This window comes from Haemorhous mexicanus, chromosome 10 (genome assembly GCF_027477595.1).
Source record: "Haemorhous mexicanus isolate bHaeMex1 chromosome 10, bHaeMex1.pri, whole genome shotgun sequence".
NCBI classification, from domain to species: Eukaryota; Metazoa; Chordata; class Aves; order Passeriformes; family Fringillidae; genus Haemorhous; species Haemorhous mexicanus.
In genome coordinates, this window is record NC_082350.1 from 15,657,755 (window position 1) to 15,682,827 (window position 25,073).

Genomic DNA, 25,073 nt, shown 5'->3' on the forward strand with positions numbered 1-25,073 from the left:
ATGCCCACATCCCAAAAGCTGGGCTGTTGTATGAATCCACTGAGAGCTCTTTCCCCAGCAGCCACCAGATGGCCTGCAGAGAGGTGCTGTACCTTGGAGCAGTTCTTACAGGTTAGTTAGAAACCAGCTTTAGAACCAGTACACCCAAAAGGTGTCTGTGACACATGGGCTGCTCTCATGTGGGCAGATTGTTAACCTGCACTCACCAGCATATACAGCACATGCAGGTGTCTGTCCAGGCTTGGCTTTACCATCTCAGAGGACTAAACACTAATGCAGACAGTCCTTCTAAAGGAGGGGTTCTTTCAGATCAGCTAGAAAATGCTGATAGTCTGAAATAGTGATTTTGAGGCTTTTAAAAACTACTTCCTGGGTTTTGACCCTTTAGAGACATAGGTGTGACTACCCCATAAGTAGGGTAGATCTTGCTTCTGATAATAACCAAGTGCTTCAGAGGAAGGAAAACCACAGCAGCAGGTGTTTGATAGTCACTCGCACAAAGTCTGTTATTGCATGTTAGTTTGCTATTGATCTTAGTAGGTCATGACTGATTTAGACCTGAAAAACTAGAATGGAATCATTTGATTTTCATGGATCAGAGTTCTTAGCTCTTCTTGACATCTCCAAGAGGTAGAGAAAGCATCAGGAAAGGAATGTGTAGGTCATTTCAGAACAGTGACAGCTATCCTGCCGTCCAGCTCAGGAGTGTCAGGAAGCAATAGAATGGGTTAATCAGAAGTATTTATCCTCTGAGTTCCCGTATTTGTACCTAAGTGAGCCAGTTTCATGCCAATTTCATATTGAGATGTGTCCTTTTTGGCAGAGCCATGGGTATTGCCAGGCAGCTCCAGCTCTGCAGAGCCATAGGATAGGGTTGGACACAGTTGAGGCAGTACTGAGGTCCCTTGTGGGGAGCTCCAAGGATGGCATTCCCGTCAGCCTGGGGAACCAGGTAACACACAGAGACAAGTTTAGTCACACTGCTGAAATCTACTCAGGGCAGATCTAACTGCACTAAAATTAGTAAATGCATAAGAGGGCACAAACTCTCTTCAGAGTTGTCCACCTGTACCCAAGTGCTGCTGAAAAAGTCTTGCAGTCCCATGAAGGTTTTCCCAAGAGCAGACAGGTGTTATCAGCATGCACATCCCACCTGATTCTCTGACTCTGAAGGTTTCTTTGTGTCCCTCTTTTTTTTTTTTTTTTTTAATGAGAGTCCTGAGAAGGCAACACTTTGGCCTGGTGATCGAAAAGGAGGGAGTTGGAGGTGCAAGGGAAAGAGGAATAGGCTGTGACAAAAGATGCTACTGACTTACTGCTTTTTTGGGGAAAAGAGCAAATATCTGAAAAAAAGCATATTAAAACTGAAAGACTCAAAATTAATCCTGCTCTATTTTTCACAAACAAGTAAATTCCAGCAGGGCAAATTGTATAACAGACTAGGTTACTGTGAAGGAGCATAGTGAAAGAATGATCTCAAGAAATATCCAGACTTTAAAAAACTCCATGTATTCAAACTGGCAAGAGCTGCTGAAATTCCCCCTGGAGTGCTTATAGAAAGAATTAGCTTAATTAAACCTCTGAACCATTAGTGATTGCATTTGAGGAAGCAAAGACAGCATCAGAGGTCTCAAAGGAATGGAAAAGGGCAAGCAAGTTACTTATTTTGAGAAGAGAGCAAAGAGAGGCTCTGGGATTAGCCTTTCCAAGATCCAGGACATGAGAGTGGTTACGGAGCACCCCATTTAGTACTGAATGGATAATGAAACCATAAGGACCTGGCAGCAGGGGTTTGATGAAAACAAGCATGTCAAATCAACCTGAACTCCATGAGAAGGTTAGTGACCTGATGGAGAGGAGGGAACAAATGTGTGTGATCCTAATTGGAGATCCTGGCTTTCAGTTATTTTTCCCTTCATATGTTAATTGAGGAATTGGGCTGTAATCACTTCTAACTCACATCATGAGCAGCTGGGCAGGGAAGTGCTGATATTCCTGTCATTCCTTTGGTACATGTGTTTCCCACCAGTTTCATTATACCGAGAGCATCTCCTGTTTCTTACCTGCGCAGGATCGAGTCTCACGTCCCCACCATAACTGATGACACTGGGAGTTTTAGTGCAGACCTTTAAAGATCAGCACCCATGAGGCCATTGCAGATCATAAATGTAGTCCAAAAAAATTATATGAATGTGGAGATAGTCCAGGACAAAAGGCTGGATTCTCCCTGGCACTGAATTTTGAGTAGTTTTATTTTTTTTTTAATTAAGGGGTTTATAACCCCACCCACCCCATACCTTTATTAGGATTTTAACCAACAGCCACCTCGGCTAAATTCTTGTTCTAGCAGTAGAGTGCATTTATGAATTAGATTCTGTGCCCAGCTTTGTGGGAATGTGTCCAGTGTCAGAAATGGGGTAAGTCTCTTTTCCCTTCTACAGGCTATTGAGATGTTTTCTACAGCAACCAGAGAGAGAAAATAATTCTAATCTTGAACCAAATTCCATCAAAAGAGATCTGCTTTGCCTGCCTCCAACTTTTTGAGAAAAACTGCCATTCCTTGAAATGGTACAGCATTTTCTGATCCCCTCTACCAGAGTCCCCTTCAAAAAGGGAAGCATGAGAAAGCAGCTTGGCAGAGCCTGCTTGACAAGGCTTGACATCTAAATTGAACATCCAGGCCTCAAGTTCCTGATTTGATTGAAAAGCCACTGGAATTACTTCTTGGAGACTTGAGGACTGCAAAACTGGCTGTGTGCTCCTCCAGATAAGGGCTCCTTTGTGCCGCGTTGTGTAACGGCTGCCACAGGGTTGATGTGGGCCAGGCCATAAATAACTTCTGCATAAATATTTTTAGCAAATACTTTCTGCTCTCTTGAAATACACTGGACAGCTTGAAGTGTGTGTATCTGTGTGTGAAGGCGGGGCGGGGGGAGCTAGCAGAGCTCCCATCGGGAGCACAGAGCAAATATCACAGCGCTCCCGATGCGCAGGATAACGCGGCAGGAGCTGACACCTCCACCCAGGAGTGTCCAGAGCAAGCACGATGTCCCCAGAGAGCTGCCTTATCAGAGTGGCAAGGCCTGCTGGGCTGTGGCAGAAATATCAATGAGCCCAGTGCACACAGGAGGTGGATGCCAGCACAAGTGCTCTGAGCAAGACTATCCCCAGGCAAGCCCTGAGCTGCCAGCCTGTCTGAAGGACCCCTTCCAAGGCATCTGCTGACCTTTTTGATGTGCTTAGTGCAGAGGGAACTGCTGGTTGCATTCCCTGGGGGCATAACCTGCCTTTTGTTCTGCACCTGAAGGGCCCTGTCTGACTCCAGCTGTAGACAAAACCACTGATCTCTATAGATGAGTGCACACAAAGCAAGGGTTAACAGGGAAGCACAGCTGCTAGAAGACTCCAGCTACAAGGGAAAAACAAAATGAACCCTTCATACATTAGTCCTTACACTAGGAGCCCAAAGATCCCTGAAAATGCAGAACAGGGCAAAGTCACCTACTCACATTTTCTCCCCACCCCAGAGGCACTTCAGGAAAGTGTGATACACTGGTGATGTGTAAAACAGCCCCTACTGGCTATGGCTGATGGCACAGTGGGGAAGGTGCTCGCTGGTACAGATCCTGTGTATTTAGAGTTACTGATTTTCTGACTACTTCTGTGCAGAGCAAGCCATGAACACAGTGCCAGGGAGGATTCTGTGTATGTCTCTTCAGCACCAAAGAGGTCAGGAGAGAAGGAGTAGTAAAAAGCTGAGGGGAGGGGAATCAAGAGAGGGAAAAAAATGGTCTGGGTTGATGCAGACTGGGATTGTCCATCATAGCCTGTACATTGCAACTGCTAGCGAAGGGGAGATTCATAAATAGGGCTAACTTCATAAAAATGTGGAGAGGGAGCACGAACACTGAAGTCTGTTAAGCTCTCTAGCTAAAATATACACTTGGCATGCAATAGGACAGGAGGATATGGGAGTGAGCAATCTTGTCTAGTGCGCTCTGCAGCTCTGGGGACTCTGCATCCCCAAAACTCAAAGGAGCTTCTCCTGAAATTGGCAGGGAAGCACCAGCACATTTTCCTTCAGTTTTTCCACAGAGACAACACAGAAGTCACATTTCAACTGAACAAACTGAGCTTAATGGCTGGAAAATTTTCTTTCTCTGTTAGGAAGTCTGCACGTAGCCAGGGGCAATTACTTAGACTAAGGTATCTGGAAACACTCAGATATCCACCTTTCAGAACCTTTTATCAATGGAGGCAATAAACCATACTTTACCATAGGGATCCGTAGGAGAAGTGATCTCTGGGGATTTTCTGGTAATATATCTCAATCCAGCCCCAGTTCTCAGACATTTCTGTGAGGGGTAGCTTGTCTAGCTGTATTCATCAGACACAGCTGATGTGATTAATAAATGTTGACTGATTATTTAATGGGGTGACCTGAAGAGAGTTGCCTGAGGCAGTAAAGGAGTTGTTACAGGTGGGACTTGTTGCAAAGATTTTACTTTCCACCTGCTAGCAATGTTACTTAATTATTTGGTGCCTTCTATCTTTCAAAAATGAAGGAAAATATTAATGTAACTAATCTAATATTAATCCAGTCTGCTCTGCTTGTGCAGACAGGAATGGGAGATAGCAAGAGCTTCAAACTTTCCCTAATTATAACACGAGGGAGGTTGCAGCACAAGGTATTTTGAAAGAAAGGCCAAATGCCAACCTGAGAGGAAAGCAACAAAAATCAAATAATGAAGTAGGTCCAATTCAGTGATAAAGGTGACAACGGGGAATGCTGCTAAGGTGTCAGCCAGGCAGACAGGAATTCTCAACAATAACCCTAGAGCTTGGGCAATTCTCTCCTTATTCCAGTGCTTCTGTAAAAGCATTGACTAAACAGAGAATAATGAAGGTTGCCTTTAGTCTGTGAAATGAGTGGTGACATTTTCACTTTGTAGTAGTATAATGGAGAGCTGCTATTTGCCTGCCAAGTACTGTATTTCAAAAGAAAAAAAAAAGGAAAGAAAAAAAAGAGGAAAAAGAAAGAGAGAAGTCAATAACCCTATCATAAATAAAACTATAAAAGTAAAACTGGAAATGCCAGGATGAATACAATTTTTTTATTGAATTATGTGAATCTACTTGTGGAATGTGAATCTACTAATGGAATTATGTGATCGACTTTTTCTCTCACATTTTTCCTTGTCCCATATCCTTTCAGAAGATCACCTACTAGAGACTAAATATAAGCCACTCACCCAGCTGAAACAGCCGGTGACAGGAGGTGCCACCCTGCAGGCTGCTCTGATCTGGCTGCTCCAGCATTTTGTGTAACTGGCAGACGGACAGACGTCTGCACACAGACGTGGGCCAGGCTTGCTGATGAAGTCAGTGCTCCAAAGCATCTGTTGTGTTGACCCTTGCTCTGGAAGCAGGGCCAAACTGAACAAATTTAGTGTACCTTGAGGAAGTTTGCTGTCAGACAGCTGGGATTGTACAAAATAAGAGTGAAGTCCCTTAGAGATGGAGTCCTCTGACATCCACACAGTGCCTTGCACACCCTCCCTTAGCCATGGAGGATGGAGAATATGCTGGAGACTGAATTATCTGGCTACTGATGGAGCAGAGGGGTGTAAGGACAGGAGATGAGCAGCTGTTCTTCAAAGAAGAATAAGTGATAGAAAGCAAGCAAGCAGGTTGGGATGGAGTACAGCCAGATGGTGAGGCCCAGCCACCTGCTAAGCTGTCCCTCTCTAATAGTCAGGGTGGTGTGCAGAGCAGCTGGTAACTGGATGCTGCTTGTGTGCATGGCAATGGTTATCAGGAAGCTTCAGACTAAGACCGGCAAGACAGAGGGGTAGCTAAATCAGAGGGGTAGCTAAGACAGAGGGGTAGCTAAATTAGAAAAGAAGATGGGAAGCTAAATCATCTTGATCTAGTTTTACAGAGTGGTGAACTTGGGTCCCCCCTTGGCATAAAATTCATGTAAGAGAAGTTGCAAGCAGTTGAGCTGGACTGAGCAAAGCTTTAAGTTTGGAGTGAGATCTGGGCATCTTCCCAATTATGTCTGTGTGTAGGAGCTTGGCAGGAGTTAAAAGCAGCATGTGGGAGAGGTCTGGCTAACTGATAACAACAAAAAGAAACAGAAGTGCAGGATGTCCCCAGGGAAAAGGGTAACTTAGCCCAGCGACTTAAATCTTCTTACCTAACCCCCCAAGAAGCAATAATAAATGCTTAAAATTAGTGATATGAATGGATCCTGATGACACTGTGGGCACTTATTAAACTGTAGCCTTCAAGTCCTCAAGGGAGCAAGGAGCATCAAGCCAAGCCAGCAGAAAACTGGGACTCAGCACTAACAGAGCAGCCTAGCAGTGGGTCTGATGGTTATTTGAGGAGCTGGGTAGTAGCCACATGTTGACATTGCCCAGAAACCCGCACTTTTCTTCATTCAAGTCCAGCTTGGTGCCAAATGAGCCAAAACTATTGTTTGGGTCAGATAGAACACTGAGAGTATCATGCTGCTGGAGTAGATGAAACATGGCAAAACAGTTGTGGGTATCAGGGGGAAACGGCAGATATTTGTTGGCTGTTTTGGAGTGGGTTTTCTTCATGTATGCAGATCTGAAATGGATAGGGAGTGAGTTTGAAATGCTGTTTGATGTTGAGTGCAGGTAAATGAACATGTGCCAGGGAGGCTGACACTGAATGGGAGCCAGCAGCTGCTCTCTCCTGCATCCCCAAATGGAGCAGATGCTTTCAAGGCAGAGATGCAAAACAAAATGATAGATGTTACTCTTGCTTGCCTCCAGAATGGAGCATGCAATTAAAATGTAAGCATGAATGGAGCAGAATTTTCTTTCAGTGGCAACAGTGTGCATGGAAAGAGTGAGAGCAAAGCAGAAGGCATGGATTGCTGTCTGCAGAGACATCCCCATTTGTGTTGGCAGTGTACAGAGGAGAGAGCTAGTAAGGTATTATCCAAAGCCAAGTTCTTGGACCTGATACACAAACATGAGTGTGACTTGAGGAGCTGATACAATCTGATATGCAAACATGTTGATTTTTTCCAGCAAGCTGTAAGAACATAGTTCGAGGCTTTTCAATTGCTAGAGGGCTGGTTAGGGAGCTCATGGCAGCACTGACCTAAATCTTTAATAAATCTTAGCAGACTGAGAAACTGCAAATACTGAAAACTGAGAGTGCTGGGCCAATATGCAGAAAAGGGCATTTATAACCAGTGCAGATCTGATGTGTTTATAATGAAATCTGCTTTCCAAAGGAAACTACTGTTTTCATTTAAGTTGAAATGTTTTAAAAGGCACTAGTCTTAACAAAGCATGCTGTAAGCAAAACAGAAGTGAAATACCAGACTGATTTTGATACTCTCAGTATAGTACATTTTGAGTTTTGTTTAAAAACTTTTCAAAACATTTTTATGTTAAATAAAATATAATTTTAAATGGCAATCACGTTTTCCATTTTCATGGAAAATTTTGATGTTGTCTTGTGCTGTTTTTCTTCTGCTTGAGGACAGAAGAGGAGGAAAAAAGATAAAATTAAAGAAATGGGATTTGCTGTGAATGGAAAACTCAAGTCGTTTGTGATTCTGTCTAGTTCACTGCAGGCTCATTCCCAGACTGGTCAATATGGAACTGCCCACATGTGGAATTTCAAGGTGTTACTGTAATCAGCAGCAGCCAGTGAAAACAGCTCAATGGGATCAGATATTCCCAAATTACCTTCTTCCATCAATAGTACTTCCAGCTTGGCTGGTAACTGTGGGTACATAGCTGTGGTAATGTTTTGTAAGCATCACCCTGCACACATTAATAGCAGACTTTTGGTTCTTCATTAACCTACAGATCTGAGAAGGTAAAAAACTTGTTATTGAACAAGTTTCTGATGGGAGTCAGTGTCTCAGTGTCTTCATGGCTGATCTGGAGATAAATAAAACATCATTTGCTAATAACCACGGCAGATGGAACAAGGATTGCCTGTCATCGCTATTTCCCGCTTCACCGAGCATGCAACGTGATCTGCCTTGCCTGATGAACTGGCCCCAAGCAGGCACAGTGCACTGTAACAAAAATTCATCTAAGACCATGCCAGTGGAATGCCCAGAGACACCTCAGCCGTAGCACTTCCTTGGGAAAGGTGTTGGACACAATGGGCAATCAAGTCCAGTTTCCTACTAAGATGCAGTGGGATGAAGAGTGTCAGTGGGAAGCAGTGAATTCCTGCAGGTCAGAGACTTAACTTCCTTGTTCAGCCCAGGCAACAGGAGAGACACTCTGCCACCTGTGGTCTGAAAATTATTAATAGCAAAGAAAAGGAAGAAAACCATTTGGAAAACAATCCTTTTGCGGGCAATGGGTTGTCAAATGATTTGGCAATAGAGTGCAAGTATTCCCACAGACAGAAAAATACCTGAAAAGTCTCTTTGCTGCAGCAGAGGAATAGAACCAGCACCCCATCTGGAAGCAAAATCCAGGTTACAAAACAATCAGGCACATTATTAAGGCTAAAGCTGAATATTCACTTGTACAAATACTGATGAGTTGGAAAACTCATCGGTGTTTTAAAGCCAAATGAGTTTGTGGCAGATACATTTTAGTGAAGTACAAATCATTAGCCTGATTACAGGCACATCAGTGGAAATGCTGTGTCCCCTGATGTCTGGCCATTACTGTGTCTGGTGCTACAAAGAATTCAAGTCATATTCTTCTATAAACCATTCTGCAGCATCTCTATTTGTCATAAACATCTTTGCAAAAGGAGCCTGCATGGTACGTTTATGATGCCATTGAAGAGCCACAGCCTTTTCCCAGCACGACCAGTGATGGTATCCAGTGTGAGCATCCATGTGGGCAACAATCAAACCCCAGCACCTCTTTCACATGGATTTGGGCAGGCAGCTGCAGGGTCATTCATGTTGCTCACTGCTTGGTCCATAATGTTTTAACTTGTGCATTTCCAGAACAGCACCACATTTCTTTGGATGCCAGGTGAGGCCAAATACCTGGGTGGTGAGCAGAGAGCACATATATCCCCCTATAGACCCTGATATGGTCTGCCTTCCCCTGCTTTACATGGCCCTGGGTTATACTCCTAGGTTGGGTGTGTCACACAGGGTAAACACCATCCTAGAGGTGGTGCTGCTCTTCACAGATATTGGTGGTGAATCAACCACAGAAGATAAAATATAAATGTGGAGCAAGGATTAAAGGTTGGAAGCATTTTTTCCCCTATTTCTGGCATCTGTTGGTTCCTTCACAATCTTGTCATTGTTTGGAAAAATGTCTGCTATAAATACACTTAGATCAGATGCTCTGAGATCAGCATCTAATGTAACAGATGAGAATAAAAATCTGTTTGATGTTAGAAAGAGAGTTTCTTTTAATTCTTGCAGGTTAGTGATTTATCTGGCATTTCAGACGTGAGGAGCAGCCCATTATTGGCATGTCAAGTGGCACTTGCTAGGGAGAGACCTCCTAGGCACCAGAACTTTGCAGTCACTGAAGTGAAGACAGGTTGATGTTGAGATGGACCATGTGGCTTGTCTGTGTCCCCTAACTGTTTAGTTACCTGTGTTCAGTGTCTTCCTGACAGCACCAGCCTTCCACAGTTTAAAAACCTCTAGGAAGCAGTGGAAATCTTGTTCAAATGGCTCTGCACATCATAACATGGTAGCCTTCTACCATTGCATGCTTAGGTAGGATATTCAACTTTGTATGACCTTTTTTTATATTAAGATACAGTAGAAATTGTACATATATACTAACTCTGCTCCTGCTGAACTGTTCTTTTGAAAGAACAATGTTGGGTGAAGGAGGCTGTAATACTGTGCTGCCAGTTAACTTTGGAAATTATTACATTTTTGTATTTAATTGGCAAATGCATGTGTACCAGAGAAGAGAGCAGTGACTACAGTCCATCTGCAGTAGTCAGTGTCAGATGGGACATGAACAGATTTTAACAGATTTTCAGAGAGCAGAATTCAACTCTGCAACGAGTTTGTTCTGCTCCTAAAGTAGGACATTGAGATGGGATATAGGGTATTTCTAACACCTTCCTCTGCATGAGAGACAAACACAATGGAAATTGGTTCTAGGGTTTTTTCCCATATCCTTGCTCAGACATCTCTCCAACATTATGTGCCTTTGGCCTCTGGGACCTTGGCCTTGGAAGGCAGGATCTCTGCACACAGTGGAAATCCAGCATGTCTCAGTATTTTTTATGAGAGCGAACAAGCTCCTGGATCCAGTTAATGGGGCAGAAAAGAAGTGGCAAAATTGCATTGGTTCTGTTGAAGCCTCAGGAAAAGCAGTGGTCATTACTAGTTTGCATTTGTTCTTTCATGAAGAGATGACAGTTTGCCCCAAAAGGCTGCATTTGGCCATGTATGCATCTGTGAGGAGCTCCAGCTGTTGTTTCCTCTATCTTTGCATTGTTGTAGTCAACCACGACAATGCCACATTCAAATAAGGGCAAAGTCCATAAATAAAAGCTGATTAAATGCCAACAAATAACAAATATGTTGACTCTGGAGGCTGATTGATTACAAATTATTTATATTTTGTAGCTGCACTTTTCATCACTACCAGACTCACTGACAGTACCATCCCACATTTAATTGTAAGCAACTGGAGTAATTTCATGGCATTTTGATTACGTCTTACAATCCATCCTGCAATGTGTCAGCTTGCTTTCCAAATATCTCATTCCTGCTTCTCCTCTGATCACTGAGAATAGCCACATATGTACAAAGCTTTTCTGAGCAATTTACAATGTTTCTGATAGAAATTAGAGAGAAATCCACACCTGGAAACTCCTCCAGAGACTGAATTTTTAACTCCTATGAGTTGGTAGGGGTTTGTTGCCCATATTTTATTTAGGTTGACTCAGCACCAGGTTTTTTGGTTTCTATTTCTCAGTCTGTTGCAGGAGGCTGTTAGGATTCAGCTCACAGAGGCTTCTAACAGGAGAGCTGTCAGCTGTGCTTGATCTCAGAAGGAAAGGATGAAAAAAGTCAGGGCAATACTGAGGAAGAGGGTCTGCTGACGGAAGGGAAATGATACATGAATTATAACTGGACTTGAGCACTATTAAAATGGGTGAGACACGGCCCCATCCTTCCTCACAGCTCCAGTAAGTTCACCTGAAGCCATTAGACAGGGGTCCTGGGGTCACCAGACCCTGTACCCCAAGGGCTCAGATCATATTTTCAAGGCAGAAGAAAAATAATTACTTGTCAATCTGATACACAATTACTGGACTGACTAGAGTGGTGAAGGAGACCGTTTTTGGTCTCAGGGAAAGAAAACAAATGCAGTGTATTAGCAGGTCTGTCATGCCAAAGCATCAGCTGAAGGCGAGCAACTGGCTGCCAGGATTAGCACCCTTCCTTGGTGGGGAGAGAAGTCCTTACACAATGTGGAATGAGGCAAATGAAGTTTTCAGTGCAGGAGAAGAATGGGAAACACTGCTGACAGCCAGCTCAACAGAGCTGATGAAGCAGCAGCCCCAGGGAGACTGTTCAAAGGCTCTTTTGGTTATTTAATGAAGTGTGGTTGAGTTTTGACCCCTCAGATTCAGCGCCGGAGGTTTTCTGTGAGCGTTTGAGGTCTTGCTCCTATCCCTGGGCTCACTGGCTACTCAGAGAATTTTTTTAATCATATTCCCTGTAATGGTTTTCTTTCCTGCTGAGTGGAAGGCCTCTCAACTGACAGAACAAATTCCTCATATGGTGAAGTGGAGATGGGGACTAGCCCAGGAGCCCACTGCAAGCTCAGGGAACAGAAGGGGACCTCAGCCAGCTTGGGTAAACCACATCTCCAGGCACCACCTGGTGAATATACAGCATTTACCAGTTCCTATGGAACTTTTCACAACAGCAGGTTAAACAAATCAATTTTATTTAGAGAGAAAGGGCTTGTCTTGAAACTGCTGAGCAAGTTCTTCTAAGACCACAGTGGATAACTGAGGTGGCAGGGGCTCCCATTGCCCTCATTAGCCAAGTTTTAGCCTTTGCAAAACGCAGGCTTGCTCCCCTTTCCCCAGAGGTTACTGCCAGCAGGATGGCTTCTCCCTGCTCCCTCCCTCCCAGGCCCCAGCTGGGGACCTGCCCTCCTACACCCGACCCCTGCAGCAGCCCTGCTGCAAACACAGCCACGGTGTAGAAAAGCAACACCAGAGAAACGCATTTTCAGCTCCACTTTGTAATTTAAATTCAGGAGAAGCACCCGGGCAGGAAGGCCCCAGCCGCTGCTCTGTGCATGGTGGCAAGTCCCTGGCCCAGGTCACCAGCAGTGGCATTTCTGCAGTCCTCCATGCAGGCATGGCACTGACACTCAACGGCACCGTGCCAGCCTGTGACACGGTAAAAATATCCTGAGGCCGCAGTGAGTTTCTTTCAGTGGGCCAGCACCAGCAGCGCTTCGGCCTGTGGGTTAGAGCACGTAGAAGTCATTGTTGTTTGACAGGTCACTGTAATGGCAGAGGGCGAGAGCGGGGCCCTGTGCCGGCGGGGGCTCGGCTCGGGCCCTGCCATGAGGGCCCTGTGCCGGGGGCCTGCCCGAGCCCGGGTTGCAGAGGTGACTGTCCCACCTGGGCTCGGCCACGGCCTGCTGCTTGTGTCTGCTGCTGCCATTGCAGGAGGTCCCGCAGCACCGACACGTCAGGAAGTGCTTGGCTCGCTGTTTGGCCTTTGACTCAGAGGCCGAGGCCGTCCCACCACGAGTGAGAGTCACAGGAGTAGCACCCCGGGGGTCGGACTGCCCTTTCAAGCGGCTCCTTCTCCTCTGCACGGGGTCCAGGCTGATGTCGGACTGGGAGGAGCAGCTCTCGTTCCAGCCGGCGCTGGCGCTCAGGCTGCGCAGCGGCAGGGCGAGCCGCAGCGCCTTCCAGAACTGCGAGCCCGAGCGCTTGGACTTCTCTCCCTTCCAGGTGACGAAGGAGACAGACTCCTTCAGCTGGAGGATGCTGGGGTGGGTGCACTGCAGCGGCCTGTACTCCACCACGATGAGCTTGGTGGCTATGGCGTTCTGGCACATGATGCCCAGCTTGAACTCCAGAAGGCTGATGCTCTTCTCTGTCAGGTAGTCAGGGCTCAGGACCACGATCATCCTGCGGCTCCTCTGGATGAAGTCGAACACGGCTTCAGTGGTATCTAAGAGTGCAAGGATAGAGGAATTGGGGTGCACAAGGAGAAGGGAGTGGGGAGAGAAAAGCTGAGGAAGCTGTTTGGTGGCATACCTGCACAGATCCCTCTTCCCACAGAGGGAAATCTGGCACAAGCTCTGTGACTTTCAACTTGCCCACACTCCTGCTGGCAGCATTTTTGCTGAGCAGGGGTTTTTTGAGAAGACTGAGATGGTAAATGAGAAGCCAGGATGTGCCATGATTGTTCTCTGACTTCTGCACAGCATTGGTCATGCCCAGAGAAGTGCAGGCATTTGATAAAGGGTGGGTCTTGTTTGGGATCCACCTGCCCACAGCTTGAGCAATTCTTTGCATTAGGATCAAAGCAATCATGTCATCCTGCCCCAGCTCAAACTGCAACAGCTGACCCACCTCCCCCCATCATGCTCTCTCATCTTTAAGAAGAAACCTCCAAATTTAGAAAGCAAAAATATCAGCCTTAAACCCCTCTACCAGTTCCCCTAAGCATCATGGGGAGGTGGAAATACTGTTCTTCAAAGCATTTCTTGGGATTAATTGCAAGTTGTAAAGCTTAGAAAGAAGCTTAGCTGAAATGGTGCCAGCCAAGAGCAACATCTCTTTTATTACCAATTTTGAAAAGCGGCAAACCTGAAGGATGTCCTTGGACTTCTACCTGTGGCTTGGGACACAGAAAGTATATTGAAAGTGTAGGGCTAAAGGGTGAGCAGTGGAAAGGATGGGAACTATATGGCTGTGGCACTCAGCAATTTAACAAAAGCTTAGTAATAAACTGTAAAAAAAATTTTAAAACCCATACACTTACTAAGCGCTGGGACCTGAGATGATAGGGGATCCAAGGACAAACTGGTGTTCAAGCAAGACAAGGATCATTAGAGTAAGAGCTCTTGCACATTCAGAGAGAAAAATCTGCCTCTAGGAATGTCTTTCAAAGAGCTGTTCTGGGAAGAAGAGTTACCTCCTGCTTCTCTTCCATTTCACACTGCTAAAGCCTTCATTCCTCAGGCTGGAGACTCTCTTCTCTCCCTGACAGTGGAACACTGCTCTTTCATATGAATAAAAATACTGTTCCTTCCCTGCAATGGCAATGCCTCTTGATTCTCCCAGCATTTGGCTGTCTCTTATCTCACAGCAGAAGGTGTAGTGTGCTGCATCTGAATGCACCTTATTTTAATATGGTACAGAGCAGTACTTTTCAAAGAAGTATGACTAGCTGTAAAACTCATTGTCACTAGATTATTTGGAGACCCAGACAGGAAAAATGATCATACAGTAAAATGCTAATGGAGAAAGTAGGGCATTGTTTGGTTAATATAATACTGGAATTAAAATAAAATTATTTTGAGGGGTTTTTCTTCTTGTATAAAAATGTTGGTGGGATTTTTACCCCCAACACACACAGGAAAACACTGATTCATTGAAACCAAAAGTAGATGATAGTCAGTTCTGTCAGAATTGTCACCACCATGACATGTTTTTACCACCCTATTTCAAAGGCATAAAGAATTGGCAGCAATCTCCTAAGTCCAGACCTCATTCAAACTTTTCTACAAGTGATTGAAATCTATTTTGAAAACAGCCAGGCTTCAACAGTTTGTGAAAGAAAAAGCTCTTTTGCTGTTTGAAAGGTCTTTCTTTTTGAAACTGGAATCACAGAACCACAGCAAAATGTAAGCAGGAGCAGCCCCTAGGAGGTCTACCTGCCTGCTCAAAAACCCAGGTTCAATTAACATGAATGACTCTGATGCTGCTGAAATGAAATGTTTTGATTGAGGTGACAGTGCTGGTTTTCTTTTATCAATTTTGAATTTGCAATGCTTTTTGAGACTTTTAATTTTGAGACTCATGTTTTTTGACACTTTTTTTTTTTTTTGCAAGGAAGGTGTTCAAATTTCCAAAGATATATTTGATTTTCAGAAAAGGATGCATTTAGACTTGGCTGACCAGGATACCTTGGGATGTTCAGTTTGCAATGTTTACCCAGCTCAGGAAAAATCCTGAGCAGACACTTCACAGTGTGCAGGTAGGATCTTCACTCCCAGTGAAACAGCACTGGATGGGACAGGCAGCAATAACACTGCAGGGGCTTGGGGATTCAATATTCCTGGTTATCTGCTTTTTACTAAAAAACCTTCCATCTTTTCTAAATGTTTGCAAAAGGCACTGTGTATTTTTATTGTTTTACTTGTGTCTCCCCAGTGCACCCCAAAGATGCAGATTATAAGGATCCCATATCCATAAACCTCAAATCCAAAGATGGGCACAGGTACTCATTTTGCTAGTGGTCTGCAAGTGCCAGGCTGTCTCTCAACTTACCTGCAGGCAGGCAAACAAGGGAAATGGGCAAGAAAGTGACTTGGATGAGAAAATATGAAGCTGACTGAACCTAGAAACGGATGGGCGAAGTAGCCTGAGAGTGAGTTTGATTTCTGTGGTTTTGGCAGATTTCTAAAATGCTGATTTGATATTTAAAGCAGAGATTATGTTGCCTTCCCATCTTTCTGTCTTGTGATTGCCAAGTGAGCACTCTTCAGATCAGGGACTTTCTGTGTATATGTGTCTACTGCTGTGAGACATCTGAATGCTGTGTGTCACTGTGTTTCTGCTTGGATGGTCCTGGAAGCTCAGGTGCCTCTGCAGGCACAGCATGAAACAGCCAGAAAAATGTCCTATTCCAAGGAGGAGCCCCAAATGATCTTCATGCTTGGACTACACACAATCATCTTTCTTTAACAGCATTTCGCAGACGTAATGGGAAGATGGTACTTATGAGAAATGCACAAGGACTGAAATGCAAAAATGAAAATGTTTTATTGAAAAGCAAAATAAAATAATACTGACACTTCACAAACCAAATCACACAAAGGCAAAAACATACAGAAAAGGGAAAACTCTGGACCAGCTATACAACATCAAACAGCACGGGAAGGGAAGATATTTTTTCCAATTTGTGCCACGCTGTTTCCCAATGAAAAAACAATGAGGGACTTTGCATGAGCTGCATATTGATAAGTGTTAGGTTAGAGCACAGAAACGCAAATGAACCAACTGATTCAGATGGACGCTGTGACAGAATCCCACAATGGAAACTGCACGTGGCATAGAATGAAATGACAGGCGTAGCTGGGGCACTTGCACATCTACTTTACAGTTGGGACTGGGCTTTACCCTTGGCCTGAAATACCCCAGCAAAGCCACTGGTAAAGCTCCTGGGTGAGTGGAGCCTGCTTCTGGACTGTTCCTTCCACATTGCTCCCTCTGACCTCTCAGGCCCCTTCCAAACCATGGCACCTTTCGCCTTGTGGCTGCTCTGCTGATGTCATCCAGTAAACCTGTTCTGGGGTTGCACTGACACCAAAGGCCACTACAGCATATGCCTGAGAAAGTCCAGGCCTGTGAATTATTTGGACAATTCTTCCAATAAAATCAGCAAAATACATGAGGTGGATTTAACTTCCTAAGATAATCAGACGTGCAAAAACATCAGCATAAAACCTCTTGGTGACTCAGGTAAAAGTGAGATGTGATGTAAGGTCTGGGCTGTCAATTCAATTTATGAGTATTTGGGAGTCAATCTTTTTAAAATCATATGGGAATCTAACACAGCTCTGCTTTGGCTTCAGGGCCTTCCCTCTGCCTGCAGATCTAGCAGCTGATCACAGAGATGCTTAAAACATAAACAAAAAGGTGAAGCTGGGCACAATGACAGGGTTGCAATGGGTTCACAAAGCTGAGCACAGGTTTGGGTGCTATCTCTTATAAATGAAGTTTTCTGGAGTGTGGGAAGCAGCTCTGTCCCTCCACAGACAACCACAGTAAAAAAGCTCATAACAAAACTTTTAAGCACCTCTGAGTAGATGAGGAGCTCCACTGCCTCCAGTGAAGCTGACTGCAATTCTACCTGCTTAAATCAAAGCTTACTTGGGGTGGGGAAGATGAAGAGGATGGTAAGAAAGAAGCCCTCTTTGTTACACGTCTGTACAGTGTCCTGGTTCCTGCCAGGACAGGGTTAGTTTTTGCAGTAGTCAGGAGGGGGCATGTCCAGGACACTGAAGTTATTCTACATCACCTTGCATTTGCAAGGGGTGGAGGGAAGGGGGTCTCTTTTGGAGACAAAGGGACCCAGCACAGCGCAGCTGGGCCAGTGCAGGGCAGCAGAAGGAATGGTTGGATATGGTCAATTGTCAGGGGGTTTGTCCATGGGAATGATTCATTTCTTGTACCTTCTATCACCAATACTGTTGTTAATGTTCATTTTCTTATCTCATTATAGTTTCTAGTAAATTTTTCTTATCTCATGGCAGGATCTTGACCTTTTTTGCCCCCAATTCTCCTCTCCCTCCCTCTGCAGAAGGAGGGAGAGGGGGAAAATGAGGGGCACATGGTTTCAGGGGGAGTCCTGAATTGTGAGGTACCATTCTTAACATACAGTACCTGACTAAGGGCAAGGGGGGCTGTAGCTCCCTGCAGCCCTGGAATAACATTATTAATGATAAAATGCTCAGGGCAAGAGGTTTTCCTGACACCGTTCAGTCCCACACCTTTAAGGCTGGGCTTTTTACTGGGACGCCCTCGAAGCTCCCAGCTCAGCTGGGTGAACAGTGCATAGACTCCTAATTGTAGTGCTTTTATAGTGCCATTATAAATGTTTATGCCTCACCCAATGGACACCAAGAGAATAAATGCATGAGTCAAAGGTGACTCAGGAGCAACCATCACCAATAAAAATAAGTATGCACTTGGTGTGTGTAATACTGAACTCCACAATTAAGTGGGCAGGTCCTTGCACTAAGAGCTGCAGGAGTATGGAGACACCCCCAGAGCCTGAAGTTTTATTTGAAAACGTTGTGAACCATAGCACCAGTCAATGCCAGGGCCCCACTGTGCTTTGGTTTGTCCTACAAGAGAGATTAAACTCCCCTCCTCAGCATGAACTGCCTGATGGGGGTTAACTCACCATGCCCTCTCCTGCTGAAGCAAGGACACCTACACAGCGGGTTTTTGTGCTTCTGTTTTGTGCAAATGTTACAGAAGCTGAGATACACTCTCTGTTCTGCAGCTTTGGGCTGGAATCAAGATGGGGAGAGACTTGCTTTGTAAAGCCACAGCTAGTTTAAACCTAAACCCTGAATTGGAAATGGCAACATTGTTCAAAACCAGGCATTGAAGACAGAGTCTTTATAAAATCATAGAATGATTTGGGTTGGGAAGAACCTTCAAAGGCCACCCTCCCTGCAACAAGCAAGGACATACTCAGCTGGATCAGATTGCTCACAACCTTGTCCAACCTGGCCTTGAATGGTTCCAGGGATGGGGTATCCACCTCCCTTGGCAACTTGTGCCAGTGTTCTACCACCCTCATTGTAAAAGCTGTCCTCCTTAAATGTAGCCTGAATCTACTCTCTTTTCATTTAAAACCATTACCCCTTGTCCATAAAGGGGTAATTGCAAAAGGCCCTACTAAAAATTCTGTCCCCACTTTTCTTATAAGCTCCCTTTAAGCACTGAAAGGCCACAAAAAGGTCTCCCAGGAGCCTTCTCCAGGGAGAATATCCCCAGCTTTCTCAGCCTGTCTTCACAGTCTTACCTACATGGACAGAACTAGTAGTTTTTAGGAAGTTCAAGTAAGTTTCTGAGCTGTCCTTCTCAGTTGGACATATATCCATGCAATTCCAAGGACCTTGGAAGGACCTTGCATGATGCTTTCCCCCAGCCAGTGGCAGAGAGAGTAGGCAGGTTGAGTAGTACATTGGGGTTCCTTGTAGTGCTTGTGAAGTCCCTGAGTTTACTCTACAAATAAACATCTCTCATATGCTCCACAGCCTGTACTCATGAGAGATTTCCCTGGATTACAAGCAGCTCTGAAGGATCTGGGGCACTTGTGAGACTGTAGAGTCCCAGAGACTCTGGATACAAATACTCTCAATACAAATAGCACCCAGTAGAGTTGTGGGGGTTTTTTAAATGCTTCTGTAACAGACATTTCCCATTGCCAAACTACCTGGATGCATCTGCTTCAAAGGAAATTTGGGGAACAAAGATGAGGAGCTTCAAAAGTCCATGCTCCCCACAGTGCAGCAGGAGTCTGTGATCCCACAAGTGATTGGGACTACAGACCTGGGACATGCAGGAACGGCTCTACACTGGAGCCACCTTGTAAATTGTTCCTCAGCCTCTGCAGCAGGGACTGAGGACCAGAAAGGAGTGAAGTTACTTAGGACTGGAAAGAAGCTCTGTCCTGGACGCTAATGAAGGTCCCATAGGAACTGGATCTAGGAGTACTGGCCATGTTATCACAAGGTGCTGGATGCATCCCACCTAGATAGCAAATTTAAACCTTAAGCCCAGGGCTTGTGTGGTTGATAACAAGGACATATATTTGCAGAAAGCAGGTGTTTGCATCTTCAGTCTCTCTAATGACAGAGCAATATCAAAGCTGCAGGGAAAACACGACTATCCTCTGAAATGCTTGGGACATGGTTCCTCATGGAAAAAACCCTGAGTTCCGCCCCACTCCCTGGCCTAACTTGTGGATTTTTGAGGCATGTTTTGGTTTGTTTTCTGACTGGGTCAAACATTTTTCAGGGATATGCATCAACCCATCAAGGCTTAAACTCCTGCTAATCTTTTTCACTGGCATTTCCACCTGCAGCTGCTTCCAGAACCTGCCCTTTGGGAACTTGGATTTCTCTCCTTTCCATTTAATGACATTCAAGGCTGCCTTGGCCTGCTTCAGCTCCTTCACTTTGCTCTTCTTGATGGCTTTGTACTGCACTAGAATGACTTTGATGTTGCCCTTGGAGGCCATATTCTCTAGGCCAGCCTTGAGCTCCAGCAGGGCCTGTGTCCCCTGCAAGACGTAGTTGGGGCTCAGGACAACAAGCAGACGTCGACTTTTCTGGATGAAGCTCAGGGTTTCATCTGTGACAACTGGGAGAAAGAAACATTGAGGTGGTTAGTGATGCCCAAGAACATGCTGCTGAGCTGCTGCTGTGACAGCAGGTGACTCTTGAAGGGAACAATATATCCCTTGAAGGCCCTTTCTAGGCTCCACTGGTGCTTTCCAACCCTGTTAGTGACTCCAGGTGGGACTTCCTACACCAGGGCTGGTTCCCACTACCCCATACAGTGGCATATTCTCCATCAATCCAGACTACCTATAGATGCCTTTTCTCCTCCCCATTCTACACAGAGATAACCAACAGAGCTACACCTAAAAGTCACTGTACCACATTAGTGATGCCACCCAGTGCTGTGAGGATGCCTTGTGGCCAAAAGGGCTGCTAACCTCAGGCTGAGATTTAGCTTCCTTCTAATGAGAGGGGAAAAAGAGACTCTCTGGAGCAAAGCAGGGAAACTGCCAGCTGCACATGAACTCAAGGGAAAGACTCACCCTGAAGAGGCTTCAGGAAGTCTGAATGTCTATGCTTACATCCTCATCTGGCAGATGTCCAGAAGGACTCTGGATATTCCCTTCACTCCTCTTGCCTCAGTTTCCCCACACAAAGTAAGTATTCACACCATCCCCAAGTGTCCTCATTGGATAATTTGCTTTGGTAATGCTACCATCCTAACTCCCATTACTCATCCATCTGTTCCTGCTGCCGTCATCTATGAAAGCAGATTAGAGCATTTTTAGAATTGACTCTGAGGACTTTTAGTGAAGTGTCCCAAAAATGACATCCTTGGAGCTAGAGAAATGTCATGGTAACTGTGGATCCTCTTTAAATTTCTAACATCTGCAGGTAGACTGTCCTTGGCCATCATCTATACTTAATGTGAAAATCCCTTGTAAGTGTGAATCTGGGTGCTTGTACTCTCTGCTGCAGGATCTCCCACACTTCCTTGATAAGGGAACACACTTGACTGGTCAGAAATTACAATGGAGAGTAAAATAATGCTGACAGACAGCTTCATTTAGCTGTCAAGCACGTTTGATTAGTTCCTGTCAGCTAACTCACAGGATAATCCATCTCCCACTGTTTCTTCATCAAGGACAACATAACTCCCTACCCATGACACAGATGCACGCTCTGGAGGCATGACACCAGCTGCCAAAAGCTATTTCCTGGCCCCCGTGCTTTCCTGGGAAGGAGATTAGTCAAATCCTGGCTAAGAAGCTCCGGGGAAGCCCCAGCAGCATCACGGACGGCAGTGCGATGACAAACCACTCCGGTAGCACTCCGCAGGGCTGGCACTGCCTTGGGGCTGGCAGAGACTGAGGGGGGCACAGATGGAAACGTTTGGGGGTGAGGTGAGGGACAGAGAGCCCAGGAGATCAGTGCTGGGAGGAAAATGACACCCCCTAAAGTGAACAGGGTAAGAAGTAGCAGAGGGAACAGGAGGGAGATGGACATCTGGTGAAAATGGCTCAGAGCAAACCTGTTCTGAGCCTGACATTGGCATCAAGGAAATTGAGCCTGGAGGGTGTTCTGCCACATCATTCAGGCTCTCTTCAAGGAGGAACAGCACCAGGATTGCAGCTGTCTCACCGAGACACACATATTTATTTACCCTCAAACTCTAAGATGCTCCTAGATCCTGGCAACAATCCAGGAGAAAAAGATAACAGAACCCAGACTGATTCTGCTCCCTTTGTCAGGTAGGTGGGCTGAGAATCCAGCAGTCCCCCCTGTTCCTACTCAAAAGGGACACCCCGATGGACTTTCCCAGCACAGGTTTGTCACAAAAAAAACCAACTTTGGGGTCCTCAGCCAAAGCCCATGAAATCAAAGCAGGGTGGTCTGCACCAGCAGAAATTCAGACTTTGAACTTTTAATAGGCATCAGGATAATGCAACCAACTCAGCCTCCAAAAAACTAAAAATCAAGAGTGTTGTCTAGATTTGTGCCCTCGCTGTGGAACTTGAGCGAAAGTATGTGTGTCTGGATAGCTTCACAAACTTCCATTCTTGGTGATTCCCTGCCTCCCTGAAGCAGACATTATGTCCAGAACCTTGTATGGTTTATCTCAAAACAGTAGAAAAGGACTACATCTTACTGAAGAGATGAGTCTCACTACCTGCAACAAAGTCCTTTTGATAATAGCAGCTAAATTGTATGCCATATTAGACACAAACTCCCTAATTAACGAGGATGAATGGGATGCACATTATCTTCTCACTAGAAGCTTTGACACCTGGCACTCCTTCCTGAAGTAGACACTCCTGGTTTTTACAAAGATTCTCCATTACCCTCTGTAAACTGATCCAGTATAACACTTTCCCTGCCTCTTCTAGCCTTGACTTTATCCAATTTTTTAAGGAAGCTCAGAGGGCTTGTGTGAAGATCAGTTTTCTGGTTCCCCATGCCGACATTCCTGCACATCACTCCTGGAAAGAGCAACTGAAACAACCAACCACCATCCCCACAGCAGCCACTTTGGTGGCCTGGAGCATCTGCAACACTGTCATGTGAAGCAAAAACATTAGAAGACACTAAAAAGAATTCATTAACAGTGACAGGGAAAAAAACCAAAACATAACCTGGATAGGCTCATTGCAATCAATGATCAATACCTCAAAGAACAATACAGAGGACGTGCATGGAGCACAGCCCCCTGTGAGATACTCACTTCCCCCAGGGAGGCTGTCTCTGTCGAAGATACACAGCTTGTACCCGAACTCGTTCTCCAGGACTCCGCGCAGCGTCAGCAGCACAAACTCCTCCTCCTCGGCGTTGCGCGCGTAGGACACGTACACATCATACTCCTTCCCGTCTGGGCACGTGAGCACAGGGGGACACAAAGGGCACAAGGGACACCGGTGATACTGCCCATACTGGGCCTTTGACTTGCAAGAGAAGCAGGCAGGAAGGCTCACTTGGAGCCCAGGCACTGCAGGTTAAGGCCCGTAGATTCCCATAGACCAACCCGTTCTGTCCAGGCTTCTTTTGCCTTTTGACACCTCTGACTCTGCTCCCTCTCACTGCTGTCTATCCACATGAGCAGTCCTACCAGACAGAGACTTGCACCCTGCCTACACCCTCTGAGAGCTGCTGCACCCCGTGGCAGGTTCACACCACAAGCTGCAAGGGCTCAAACACCCTCCTCCTCCTCCAGAGGAGAAAATCTCACCTCAGAGTCCCTAGCAATGAACTCCCAGTAACACAGGGAAGAACTGAGGACAGAACGGTGATTTCCACATCCATCCTTTTGGATGCCTTCCCACATTTTAAAGCAGATCACTCTGGATCAGATCGTGAATCCTTTACAGAGAGTCACCAGGGAAACAAGGGACTTATTGAAACCTGATGACGTATCTTGACAATCTAGATTGGATGATACAGCTAGATCAGCAGGGCAGGGCCCTGGGGAGCCTGGCATGTCCATTCTCCACCTCTGCAGAGAATACAGAGGACCTCTTTCTCCTTCTCCCTGAGCCAAAAGCCTGACTCCTCTTGCTTTAATGAGCAATGACCCACACAACTGCATATAGAAATGGAAGGTCAAAATGTCATTGTGCTGTGAAGAGGTTTAAAAATAGCTTATAGGAAAACTCCTCTATGAAAATAAAGGGCCTGCAGCAGGATAAATAAAAGAAAGCATTTAACTCCTTACCTAGAATGGTTTCATCTGTTCCAAAATGAGCCCGATAGAAGAGGACCATTTCAAGCCAATACACGTGATAGATGACTATGAGCACCACAACGAGCAGGATGGTGGCCCCCAGGCCACAGGCCAGCTCCACAGTGTACTTGGGTGCTACAACTGAGAACAAAAATAGACAGGGGGGTCAGGGTTAAAGAACAGGTTGGACCTTCAGCTGGGCAGGAACAAGCTTGTGTCATGTGCAGCCGAACACCACAGAGGAACAGCCAAGAGCCAAGCTGCCCCTTCAGAGTAAGGTGGCCAAGCCAAGGCTTTTCTGACAGGAAATGTGATAGCTGGCCACCCTGGGGCCCCTTTATGGGTTATTAGGTCTGCTTATGCTGGCAGAGCAAGTCCATAGCACAGGCTGGAATTCTGTCTCTGAGTGAGACCCTGGGAGCAGCCAGGTGATAGAATGACCTGTTGGTGGAAAAAACCTGCACAGTCCAAAGCCAGAACATGAACATGACCTTCTCAGCAGTATCAGCAAACTCTTGGGGGAAGATAACTTCTCTGACTTCTAAGAGATCCAGATAAAGCATCTGCAGCAAAATAAAGGCAATGGTTACCATTCTCCCTCCCTATCAGACACAGGTTTCGTGGCTTGTCCCAGACTGACACCCAGGATATAACAAGCCATGGCCTGACTCTTTTCTACCATGAAAGAAGAAGCAGAATTCCTTACAGAAAAGCTGAAATGCTTGCAAACAAACAGGGCAACCTGTAGGCATCAAGCCAAAACATCACAGGCCCCCTCCAACTTATGCACTGTCTGTCACACCACTACTGCTTCTTTGTACTAAGGACAGAAAATTTCTAACTGTATCCCTGGGCAACTCTGTTGGTGGCAGTTGATGTGCAAATTGGCAAACTGCACAAAAGCAGAACAACAGGGAAACACCACCATATTCCCATATTTAATAAGCTGCTAATAAAACTGAATTACAAAATCGAAAATGGAAGGAATTTATCAATGTTCATTAGGTGATGAGCAGCAGAAGTACATGAAAAGGAGAGGGAAATCATCCAGAAAAAGCAAGAAATGTATATGACCTCATGTAATGGAAGAGTTGGAGCCAATATATAGAGCCACTTGCTAAAAGCCAGGTGCTGAGGGGTTCGTTTCTGGCATGCCTGATGCTCCTATGGGATGTGCAGTGGGATGGGCTGCACTGAGCTTAGCATAAGGTTGCTCTGCCAGCAGCAGCTAGGGATGGCTCTTGGACTTTGCTGTGGAATGAAGCAGGACGAAGGAGTGGTGGGTAACCACATCTGCTCAGAGCAAACCCAGTCAACTAACCAAGAACACA

The 25,073-nt window shown here is 45.5% G+C and overlaps 1 protein-coding gene across 3 annotated transcripts in view; it reads right to left on the bottom strand.

The window, feature by feature from the left end:
• Positions 1-12,176: 12,176 nt before the first annotated feature.
• The window catches only part of IL1RAP (interleukin 1 receptor accessory protein), a 47,276-nt gene continuing 34,379 nt past the window's right edge, over positions 12,177-25,073 (bottom strand). For 2 of the 3 annotated variants that reach the window (XM_059855488.1, XM_059855489.1), the window contains exons 9-11: positions 23,734-23,883; positions 22,750-22,893; positions 15,964-20,106 (exon numbers count right to left, since the gene is read on the bottom strand). In XM_059855488.1, the coding sequence (XP_059711471.1) occupies positions 19,661-20,106; positions 22,750-22,893; positions 23,734-23,883 (740 nt within the window). In that variant the 3' untranslated portion in view covers positions 15,964-19,660. Of the gene's footprint in view, positions 13,166-15,963; positions 20,107-22,749; positions 22,894-23,733; positions 23,884-25,073 lie in introns of those variants that run through there. The other variant, XM_059855490.1, reaches the window with a different exon arrangement.